This window comes from Manacus vitellinus, unplaced genomic scaffold, assembly GCF_001715985.3.
Source record: "Manacus vitellinus isolate BGI_N305 unplaced genomic scaffold, ASM171598v3 scaffold_33_pilon, whole genome shotgun sequence".
In the NCBI taxonomy this organism is placed as follows: Eukaryota; Metazoa; Chordata; class Aves; order Passeriformes; family Pipridae; genus Manacus; species Manacus vitellinus.
The window spans coordinates 2,585,378-2,597,926 of NW_021940478.1; the positions used below are offsets into that span (position 1 = coordinate 2,585,378).

At 35.7% G+C, this 12,549-nt stretch overlaps 1 protein-coding gene across 1 annotated transcript in view; it reads right to left on the bottom strand.

Annotated features, from left to right (window-relative positions):
* Positions 1-6,608: 6,608 nt before the first annotated feature.
* The window catches only part of CDH9 (cadherin 9), a 71,395-nt gene continuing 65,454 nt past the window's right edge, over positions 6,609-12,549 (bottom strand). Inside the window, exons 9-11 of the mRNA XM_008919460.2 lie at positions 10,551-10,668; positions 10,214-10,465; positions 6,609-7,511 (exon numbers count right to left, since the gene is read on the bottom strand). Of these exons, the coding sequence (XP_008917708.2) occupies positions 7,024-7,511; positions 10,214-10,465; positions 10,551-10,668 (858 nt within the window). The 3' untranslated portion in view covers positions 6,609-7,023. The remainder of the gene's footprint in view (positions 7,512-10,213; positions 10,466-10,550; positions 10,669-12,549) is intronic.

The following is a 12,549-nucleotide window of genomic DNA, read 5'->3' on the forward strand; positions in this document are numbered from 1 at the left end:
TTAAAAGCAAAATTTCCGATAATTTTAAACAGTGAAGACATAAATTAATGTCTCCTAAATGGTTAACTGTCCTCAAGGCAGTGTGACCTGTGGAGAGAAGAGCAGTTTTCTGCTTCTGTCTTCACTGTTGTCCTGCTGGGTGTCCTTGGGGAAACTGGTGCACAAATAAGTGCTTTTCCTACCTGTAAAATGGTGATAATGACACTGACCTTCTTTGTAAAAAAGCTTTAAAAACTAGGGATAAAAAGCATTATATAAGGAGTGAGTATTATTATCGTTGCCCCTAGCAACTAGCAGCCTGCTTCCTGACAGCCACAAGAGCAATTCTCAAGTGACAAAAATCCCAGCCCTAATTTCCTTCTCACCATTTTTACTTGTGAAACTATAGCTTTCACTTATTCTTCCATTAGTATGTGCCAGTTATATACTTATGTGATGTAGTGCCTGGGAGGGTCCTTCTACCTCTGGCTACTGTAGCAAAAGAAACGCTTCAAGGATTGGTTTTGGGGTCCTGTGTTGCTCCAAAGATATCCTAAATGTCTAAATGTCTACCAGTAACTCAAAAGGTAAATTGAAGGACAGAACTACAAGCAGTGAACAATGTTATTACCATTTAATACCCACCAAAAGTCAAAACCTGTGTTTGTGCAGGCTTACTTTGTACAACCTGTCACTCCCCTATGAGAAGTGATGGGAGAAATGCTTGGCACACTGACTCTAAAAGCAAATGCTTTTAAAACTATAGAGTTCATTCCAAGTTTGATAAAGGTATATTAATAAGTGTTATGACAGGAGCTATGTCAAATTCCATGATAAAACGAACAAATCAGGAATATGCTCATACTTTAAGTTACAGGACTTTTATGAAAACATATTTCCTGCTAAAACAGAGCACAAGAAAAAGACATTGAAGTGGTGACAAGACATTGTCACTTCTTCAGCATTTACTGGTGATTGAAATTTGCTAAAAAGTATTCTAATGAATTTTACTGGAGTGGGCGAAGGGTGCTGCAGAGTGTTTTGCTTTGAATGGGGGTGGTGGAGCAGCAGGGAGTAAAAGGAAAGAAATATGTGTTCCTGGATTTCCTCTGCTGCATGGAGCCTGGTGACAGCCAGTGGGCTGATTCCAAGCAAAGGCACTCACTTCCCCTGCAGGAATAACGTCAACGTGATTTCTTTGGAACACAAGAACATTGATATTCACAACACTCTTTTTCTGCATTTCATTTCCATAAGATTTTAATGAACATGAAAAATCCCAGATTTGGAAGTGATTTTTAAACAGAGTTCAGGCCAAATCTCTTCTTGTTTGATTTGTGAACTGAAATTGAACTGAAGTGTAAAATGTACCTTCTAACAACAGGATGCTAACATATAAATCTATGAAATCAGATTGTTTTATATCTTTTGGTTTACACCTAGTTGAACGTGTCTTGTGTTCTTCCATGGATTTTTTCCTTTTAGATGGGCATCTCTGTTTGAATAAGTGTGGTACCTAAAGGTTAACCCTATATATAATAAAGTGGGGATTTTTTTAATATAGGCATATATATTCACTCACCCCTACATATAAAATGAAAAAACAGATGCATACAAATAATATACATGTCATGTTCCTGAAAATGCTTCTAAAATTTATCTGCTTTCTTTTGTTTGTTTGGTTGGTTGTTTTTTTTTTTTCTTTTGTGTTTGCTTTTGTTTCTGGAACTGCTCAAGTTTTTCTAAAAGTTCAGTTGTAAGCTTTATGTAACAATACTTCAATATGCAATGACCTGAACACTTATGCGTGCTGTCTACTTAGCATAAGTGAGGAATGGTGTATAAATATAACTTTAATATACAACTTTCAGTGTAAATTAGACCATTAGCAGTTGAAATGCCTTTGGCAGAACAAAAGGTGTTAATATCTGTTGTCATCAATGCATAAGAAAAGCACTAAGGGAAAGTTTCATATATTTTTTTGTTCTGTTCTCTGTGTGACTATGCTGTTCTGAAAACAGCCATTTAATGAAAGGACTAAAAATTTTGGGAATGTTTATGTACAATGGTGGTTGTACTTAGAACGCTTAATCTGGCATAATGAGGAGTCTGTCTGAGTATTTAATTGAAAGACGTAACTTTCTATAGGAGATTGTCTCCAGAATTATTTTTTACTGATAAGACAATTTACCAGAATAAGCTTGTAACTCTACGTGGATGGTACAAAAATTCAGTTTAAATGAAAAGAAATAGCAAATACATAACCATTACAAAGAAGACCTCCATCAAGGTGGAATGGATTTCTGTTAGGCTTTGGTTTTGGTTTTTTGTTTGTTTGTTTTTAGTTTTTTGTTGTTTTGGGGGTTTTTTGAACATTCAGTTGGAATTTTTCTGTGTACATTTTTACTCCTTTTTCTCAGCTTATTTTTTCTTAAGCCTAGAAAGAGTCTGTTCAAAATTGCTTTAAGTCAATTCAGAATGATCACCAAATATAACGTTATTTCCTCAGAAGTTACTAAATTTATCTTAGGTCTTAGCAGTCACAAGTAGTTTTTCTGCAAAAGATCCTGAGTTAGTCTTGTAAATTCTAAGTGTTTCCAACTACTTCTTCTCCTTTGCAGTGAACCACAACACATCTGAGTGGCAGAAAATTAGATACTTGGAAAGATTAACACCAAAAAAAAATAGTTTTCTCCTTTCTCTTGAGGCTGTTCTAAGGTCTTATGGCCTTGAACTCCCCAGAGAGACATGTCTGAAGTTTTAGGCAATCCCATGGATCCAGAATTTTGCTAAGCACTGTTGACTTCACAGAGGATAAAGATGTATATAAACATGAAATACCCAGCACTTCTGTACCTCTGTTCTCTCACAGAGGGAGGAACATCTGCAGAAGCATCACTGGAAGGAGTTCTGACTTCTTATCTCTCTCTTTACTTCCTGATGCTTAACTGGTATGGCATATCCTACTGTGCTATTTAGCACTTCTGCCCATTATTGGACCAATATTTTTTGCCTATTCAGATGAATCCTGGTCTTTTTTGTTGGACTTTTTGTAAGTTGTATCCATCAATGTCACTCATCTTAAAATGCCAAAGGAAGCTAATAACTTCATCAGTACTATCAGACTGGACAAGTCAAAGACATTTTCCGTGTCAGTTAGCTCCTTCCATAACATGAGAGTAGTGGTATCCACGCTGGATCTCACCCAGATCCTCCAAATATAGACATGTGAAACCAAAAATAGCCACCAAATTCCAAGAGGTTTCTCATAACCTTCTTTTCCTTCTCTATATCTTTTGGAATCCAAATACAATGTAGCAGCAAGGTCTGGGTGTGATGTTGCCTTTAGGACTTAGAGAAATCATATAGCCATTGTTTCACTGATGGTTAAAAGATGACTTACTAGTAACTGGACTTCAAATTGAGTTGTTCAGATACATGTTTAGTATCCAATCTCCTTTCCTTCTCCATCAAAATTCCTGTTTGTTCATTGAATTATGAACTATGTTTGTATTTGTTTCACAAAAATATTTTTAAATTATCAAAAAAATTATGTACATAAGTCCATCAGTTTGAACTTACTAATTGAAAATAGAAGTTAGTCAAAGGGTGATCTGAAGTTTTTCTACCACCTTTATCATCTGAAAATGTAGATTTCTGGATCTGTCAATGCTATGCAATTTCCTGTTAGTTCCTCTACCTGGCCCTTTGCCTGTTCACAGTAGTTTCCACAGTGAATATAAATTCCCCATCTGTGATGAGCTGTTTACTGTGTTGTTTCAAACACAAGAGCAAAAGAAGATCCATTAAAAAAAGAAAAAGGCAATTTAAAAAAAATATATATAGTTTATGTAGTCCATTTGAATGAACAAGCTCAAAGAACTACCAGTTAGACATGTCAGGTGATAAAGTGTCAACTACTTTTATTCATTGTAAGAATGCTTGAAATCTTTAGCAATTTTGAGAAATTACTTGTTTTGCTATGTCAACTATGCGAAATTCTGTGAGCTCTAAACCCATGTACGTCATCTTTTAAACATATGTTGCTTTAAGGAATGCAGGGTTCTTAGAGTAACAACTCATTTTCCTAAGCATGGGAAAGTCTCATTCTCTTGCTGAAGAGAGGCTAAAGATCCCTCTCTTTAGTGACAGTGACTCATGGGATGAGAAAACTTACAGAAAGAGAAGGCAAGGAGGTACTTTTATTTGTTGATTTTCTGGACTTTCTGCTCTTCCCAAAGTACAACAATGGTACCATGACATAATGATATCGAGGACATATCTCTACCAGAGCCTTTTGTGAGGTGACTTCTACAGTACTCCTTTTTTCTTTCTGTCATTGAAGAAAAGCAAACTAAAATCCTAAAATACAGAAATAAGATTATTTCATTATGGAAAATACAATTTCTTAATTAATTTTATATGTCTTGAAGGAATAAGAATTTCTCACACCGTTTCTTTCATTGTGCTTTCACTAGAAGTCTCTTTGAAATTCCACTGGATCTCAGATGTGTCCTGGACCAAGTCTTGACATCTTAAAAATTTAGTCAACTCCATGGACATAAACCTTGTCTGTATCTGTCCTTACTTGAGGACAGATATATTTTCATTTTCCTCTCTCCTGCCATTTTACTTCACTGTTTGATATTCAAACTTCTGATCGCTGAAACACTCCTCTTAGCCTAATCTACTTTGTAAGATGATGTCTGGTGTACAATTTCTATAAGTCAAAGAGGTTTATATGCTCTATTCTATTTCTATTTTGGTTTTATTTGGGTTTCACCACACTCCCTCTTGCTTCCCTCACCCCCAGTCATTTCTCTTCAGGGACATAGTTTTTATTCTTTATTTGTTTTTGTTTGTTTGTTTGTTTTGTTTTGTTTTGTTTTGTTTTGTTGTTGTTGTTTTTCTTTTCTTCTATCTCATCTTAAGGCAGTGCCTTAAAATTATGGGAATTGAATTCAAAGACTAATGGATTTCTGTGTACTTTACTTTGTCAGCAACAATGTTGAGGACATACACTTCATAAATCTTTTGCTTTCACCCCCAAAAGACAAAAACCAGATACATGTTTTCCTATGCCATCAAACTATACACTGATGTCTTGCCACTGCATCACATCCAGGTACATAGCTGACACATACCTGCATGTGTTTTTTGACCTTTTTGTGTCACTAGAGTATTTTGTTTGCAACATAATGTTGCAGACCTGACATGCAGCTCACAGCAAGATGTTCAAGTGCTTGCTCGGAACCACAGTTACAAACACACACATTCTGCTCCCCACAAAAAGGAGTTCAGTGTGAGAAAACTTGAAGTGAGATGTCTTGGGGCTGACAGAAGGGTCTAGTAGAAGGATAAAATAAATAATAATAAAGAAATATTTTTGATAAATAATCTAAGGGTCAAAATAATAGAGAGGAAAATATTAGGCAGGAGTGTGCTCCTATGTCTGGCTGAAAGGTCTTTACTGGAGCCTCTTTATAATCTTTTTGATAAGAGATGAGTGCCTTAGTAGTCCATATTACATTGTCAATGTGTTTCTTAAGTTTCTTTCTGAAAGGACCTGAAAAATAGCACGGTAACATAGAGAAAACCTTAAAACATTGTTATTTTGAACATCTGTATGAAATTGGTTTTCCTTGAAGTTGATACTAAAAGTGGAAATTCTATGGATAGTGTACATCATACATTGTTGACATATTTCATTTTTTTCCATACATTTGAGGGTCTTTATTTTTCTTTTTTATTAAACAAATGTGGACAAACCCTTCAACCCCCAGTTAGATAACGTGATACATTTAAATTCCTCTTATTGTGAAAAAGAATGTGCATTACATTAAAGCTGATCCAGCAAATATATTTTAAACACAAATATATACTTGACGACTGCTATTAAGGCTTTAGGAAATATGCAAATGTATGCACTTCTTTGAAGGGATAGAAGATTAACATCTTTAATAAAATATTAGTTGGACTTTGGTTTTATTGCTTGGCTCACTTTTATTTAAAAGAAACTATTAGTAGCATTAGATTTGTCTAATTTTCTCAAAGCCCTCCAATTTTCTCTTATTATTCCAATGAAATTAGAATACAAAAGCCTTCCTTTCATTGTTGATGTTTGCTTAATTATTCATTTTTAAAAAGATATATTATAAAATTGTTTTCATATATACCAGACTAAACTTTTATACTTCTTTAAATCTTCAGACATACTTGTTAAATCTGCTAACTGGTCACCTGTTCATATAAGAAGTGGGAGTGAGTTTCACCATGAAACTATATTATTGTGTCATATAGTACACATTGCAAATCAGAGTGCATTTATTTATAATTACTTTTTCAAAATAGTTTTTCTTTTTCTACACTGCATTCCTATTACAGAGCACTCTGTCTATATCATTCTTGCACAGTACATTTTAATCACTAATCCAATATAAGAAGATGCATTAAAAAATGAAGTATTGCACAATATGCAGTTTCCTTTGTTCAGACAGATTGGACAGTTCTTCACGCTTAACAAAGTACGTGAGTAGGTAGTGTTTTTATAAATACTAATTTATTTAATAAAAATACAAAAATATAAATATACATATATAAAAATATTGGGATGAATCAACACACAGAAATTCTTTAACTCAAGAAATATGGCAGTAATATTAATCGGTTTGAAGTATATTTTTGAGATTATGTTACAATGCAGGTGCACACTGTCCAAGACAGTAGGAAAAGTAATGAAAAACAATTTAAAAAAATGGAGTTTCCATGTCATTATTAAAGGCACAAAAAGCCTTTTTTTTTTTTTTTCATTCTAAATAAAACCCTTTCATCTGAGGCTTCTAGGCAGAGAGGGTGAATTATAGATTTTTAAAAATCTAAATCATTCATATTCATTCACGTTGACTTATTGATTAAGCAAACCCTTACTAAGACAACACTTATTTTTTGTAAATTTTTTATTCCCAAGTAAGAGAGAGTAGGCCACTTTATCTAGTAACATAGACATGAATTCCACTAACACTGACCAGGTCACAGATTATTTTCTCAGTCTCGATCACTATCCTCTCCACCATACATATCTGCCAGTTTTTTAAACCGAGGTCCCCAGTCACTGAGGTACTCATAGTCTTGATTGCCTTCAGTGGTAAGCGACTCCAGGGAACTGAGTGAATTTGCTATGGAATCATTTCCTTCATAGGCATATGTTGCTAGTGAATCATAAGGAGGGGCAGCTGGGTCTAAATCATTTTCCTTTAACCTTCTATGAATAAAATCTTGGACATCGATGTTTTCCCAAAGAGGTGCGGTCCGCCTTATCTGAAATATTGTTTCTGGGATGACATCTCTTCTCATCTTACTTTCCTCCCTCACTTCTGGATTTCTCAGTGTACCAATGTCAAAAGCCTGGGTATCTTCTTCCCCACCTCCTTCATCATTGTAGGTCACAATGTTGTCCCGAACATCATCCTTGGAGATGATCAAGGGTTCTTTCTTCCTCTGTCTTTTGAGAGCCGTAAACAAGACAACTAATACTAAAAGGAAACAAAAGATAAATGAAGAAATATGTAGTTAGCAATGAAATAAATGAGCAAATATTTTATGTCATCTGTTGAACCAGAAAAGTTTTTAGGCTGGAATGGGATTTTTAGTAGGAAAATATTGATAAAAGCTGTCTCCAAGTTGAAGGTAATAAGAAAAAGTATTAATGATTTTATAGCAGTGAAAAAAATATGCTTTTTTAAAACCTATGGGAGCAATGATCAAAATATTATATATTTTAAATAGATATACAATTAAACTGAAGTTAAAAAGCAGACAATGCCTTACAATATATGATCCTACTAAAGTTTGACTTTACTTTTAGTTTTGTGAAGTACCACATTTCTGGCAGTCATTAAGGGTGATTTCCTCGAGTATAGTTGAATCTCCTGGTAAAAGTAATTTGCACACTTGAAAGCTTGTGATTTAGGTATTCCTAAGTGTCTAATTCACTTCTAAATATGAGCTCTACAGGTCCTTCTGAAAATAAGAACCTGAAGACCTTCAGCTATCAATATTATTGACAAAACCATTTTTGGCTTCAATGACTGCAAGAATTGAAATCCAGTCTTTGCTACTGTTTCTTTTGAAAAATATGATCCTCCTAGTTTAAGTGCTAGTTGAATGACTCTTTCTTCTGAAGAGGTGAGGATTGACACAGAAATGAACCTCTGCAAAAGCAGATGAAAAAAAAAGAAGTTAAGATTTTTAAATACATTGTAATGCTATTGATTTTAGGAGGAATTCAATGCTTAATTGCGTTTTAAAATCTGACCCTAGCTGCAGTAGCTGGAGTAAATAGGAGAGGCCAGAAAGACTGTCTGTCAATGAGGTACAACAGTGGTTGCTAAACCATACATTACAACAGTGCTGAATGCTTTTGTTGAGTCTTAGGAGCTAAGTTTTTACTCTGAGTGATTTGAGTACTGATGAATAAAAGGTAAGATTGGACGTGCTGCAGGTAGGGAGAAGGGAACAGAAATCTTCCACATGCCATAGTATAATGTTGTGAATATAAAGGCTGTTCTGTTCTGTTCTGCTTTGTTTTGTTAGTTTTTTTTTCTTTCAGGAACCACTTTTTTTCAAGCTTTCATAATGCTAGACAAGAAATAGCACACTTAAGTTTAAGAACTCCATATATGAGACAAGGGCAGATCACTAAAAGGTTACTATGAAGAAGTGTCTTTCACAGCCTGGTACTTAATAGGTTTCTCCTATGTTGGGCATGTTGATGTCAGACTACTATTCTAAAACACTGCACCTCATTAAAAAATTAAATAAGATGCTGAGTATCACACTAGCTGTAGACTAACAGTTCTGTTTAGATGCTCTACAGCCATATACTTCTTTCATTTCAGATATGTCTGTAACACTAAGTAGAGCAGGGCCTCTAACCCTGGGGCTAGAGACAGGACGTGGTCATATTTGCTCTGCATGACAATAGTCCCTGATCCTGTTCTGAGTCTCATGTGCTATTGATGTGATCCTAAGGCACATTTAGATTTTCTTTTTTAGAGCATTCTTTCTGTACTAAAAGGATTGCAGCCTTCCATGCTCCATCTTTTCATGCTCTATGTTGGGGTATGAAGGATGGTTTTGAAGATGCAGAGCCTGTTGACTGGTGTTAAGAACTTTGCAAGGTGAACAGCTAGGTCTGGCAGAATTGAAGCATAATTGTCTGCTGGTAGGGGTTCTCTGCAAGTTCTGCTGCTCAAACTATGCCTGGGCAATGTTGCCCATTGAAAATCAGTTTGTCAGAGCTCAAGTATCCTCCCTTCCCTATGCCCAACATTACAAATATAGTTCCTAGATATTGCCCCTCTCCTAATAAACTCTGTGACCTTCTGAATATTTACTGGAGGTATCTTGAATCCAGTCTAGAAACTGGGGGGAAAAAAAGTGATCTCCTTATAATTATATAAACCAATACCTGTAGCTTCTCATTGCCCCCTTGCCTAGCTGTGTTTGCTACGGCAGGTGGAAGAGGTTTTCTGCAGACTTTTACTGGAAAGTTAAGATGATGGCAGTTTTAAAGAGGCACTTCTCTGGTAAGCAAAACATGCAAGTTGCAATTTTTTTGTTCTTAACACCAGGGTATGAGTAGCATTTAATCTACTTTTCTCATTTATCAATGCATTTTTCTAATGCTTCCACTCTCCAAACACTCACCTAACTCTGTGATCACACTTTATTTAGTCAGCTGTTCTTGCTATTACTTGCAAGCAATCAAAAATTTCTGTTTTTGAGCTAAACATTTCCTGAACAGAAAAAAATATAAACCATTCACCATTTAATAGCTAGTATAATTGATATCATTTAGTCACTGCAAAACTTAACACTCAGATTCAGGAATATGATTTTAAAGTTCTGGATCTAAATGAAGATCTGATTATAGTAAAAACATTATTCAAATAAGCATGGTATCTAAAACTGACCTATATTTATTTAATTTATTTAATCTAAATAGCGCAGTCTCATTCCTTTTACATATTCTTCTGAATAGTAATGATGACAAACAGCCCATAGTACCTGCCTCTCCCCCTCTCCCTGTTCCTTTTCCCTCTTAGACAACAGTTGGTAAAAAAAAAAATAAAAATCGAGAAAAAGACCATATCAGGTATGAAATATTGTTCTGTGGGTCATGTGAATAATGACCTTTGCCTAGTCACGTAAAGATCTCATCACAGGTACTTGCCTAGCAGGATAATGATGCAGAGGAGAATGGCAACCAGTGCCCCTGTGCTGAGGCCAGCAGGGAGGAGCAAGGCCTCAGCACTGCAGGACTGCATGTTCCCCCGGCTGTCGCAGGCACACACTCGAATGGTCAGCGTGCCCGTGCTGCTCTGGATCGGGTAGTCGTTGTCAAATATTATGATTGGCAGAAAATAGGTACTCATCTTACTACGGCTGTATCCATTTCTTCTAGTCATAATTCCTGCTGTGTTATCTAGAACGGAAAAGCAGAATCAATAAATGTTTCTGGATTAAGTTTTATGTGATATTGGGGAGGGGGTGGTACAGTCAGCAATTACCTTTGTTGTCTACAATGGAGAAGTTGGGGTGAACAGCAAATTCTGGCACCAACTCAAAGAAAAATTTGTGTCCTCGAGGAGGCTGATCTTTGTCAATTGCACTCACAGTCTGTATCAGCTATAAAGAAAAGAGTATTTTATGCTATTTTAGAAATCATGTGTTTCAAACCTCCGCTTTTCATGTCCAGTAATAATCCAATGAATCTCTATCTGAAGACATAAATGGATGTCTTAAGCCAAATGTTTCCTACATAAACCAGTAGAGGTTTTGGTAAATACTTTGTTTTATTATTTAAATACATAATGAAGGATGGAAAAGGATCCAGTCCTCACTGCAAAACAGCCTTGTGCTTTGATTTGTACTCATTGTCTTGCAGTGTTACACAAACAATTCCCCTTCTGTATAAGCTGTAAACCTCCTGTGGCCTCATCGTAGCAATGATATTGTGCAAACCAGTTGTTGACTGGGTCTAATTCTCAATCCACCTCATCTGCTCCTGGCGATAAATTGGAGTACTGCACTGGCAGGATGCTTGATTCTCCTGAGGTAATAAAAAGAGATGCTTTACTCCCTCCTAAATTGAAAGCTCTTACTGTGGAACTTAATAGCTGCCCTAACAAGGCCACTCAAGCCCAGCTGGGAACAAGTGATAAACGTAGCAGTATAGGGTGAGAGCAGAGAGGACTAAAAAAAGGAAGCCTCAGCAGTACCTCTGGATTGCACAAGATTTTCTGTTGCATCAAAATGTGCAAATATGTGTACTCATGTGTGTATAGGCATGCATATGCACTAGTAATTTGACTCTTTTTCTGCTTTCTCTGTCTATCTGGACTGATAGATAGAGGCTAAGGGAAGCAGCTTCAGAACTGAGGAAGGAGAAATTGCCTGGGAGTAGCTGTGGTTTATGAATGAACTTGCAACAGTTAAAATGCCACACTACATGAGTCACAGTAATGCCAGTAAGATGTATAAATGATTGTTCTATCCTTCGCCCTTCCTGATGGGTGTCACACTAGAGAGTAGCCCCTAGTCCACCTTGGCTTGCAAGGACATGTTTGGGTTCAATAACAAGATGACAAAACTTCTTGGCATAAGACCAAGAGTCTCAACTGAGGATGCTTTAACTCAGTAGAGGTGCATTCCTATGGCACCTAAACTTAAAGGCAGAATGAGTTTGTTTCTTTCAAAGCTACAAGAGAGCCAATGACTGTCTTGAGTTTTCAGGTATTTCCATTGCACAGGTTGTCTTGAAATCCTGCAGACATCAAAACAACTTTTTATCAAAGACTTTGTTGTTTGTTTTTCTTTTATTTCCACAGAAGGTGCAGCATGACTTCTTCAAGAAATACAGTAGTTGACAAGTAGCACTGATACAATCTTTGGCTTTGCACAAATCAAATAAGGAATTACTTTTACGTATGTATTTTCTCTGAGCATCAGCTTGAGTAGGACTTGAGGATACAGTTAAATTTTGGAGGGCATTTAGTATCTCACAGAATGGAACACTGTTTTAGGCAAACATTTATAGGGTTACAAAATAAAGCATTTTTATTACTGTAACATTCAGAAACATGCTGCTGCTAGGGTGCTGTACTGCATCATGGGTATTCAACCCATTTTTTCTAGTTAACTTTGGGATAATTTTATTACAGCTAGTAATATTAAGGTGCAATTAAAACAAACATAACACAAAAACAGTAGAGAGGTCTGAGTTTAGCTTGTCCAACTCCTAGCAACTCTTTATAAAACAGCCACAATACTTTTTTTATAATTTCTTTTTATTTTTGAGGCATACTGAGGAACTTGAAAGGTAATTTGTGAGCATCAGCCTTGCACAAAAGATGTAACTATATTGAAAGCAGGATTACGCAGTTTCTAAGTGCAATTAGAATAATAAGTACATGTTAAGATCACTTTTAAAGCACTTAAAGATCACTGTTCTTTAAATCATTATTTTTTCCCAAGATTACTCAAATTCTCATTTATGGTTAAGTACCT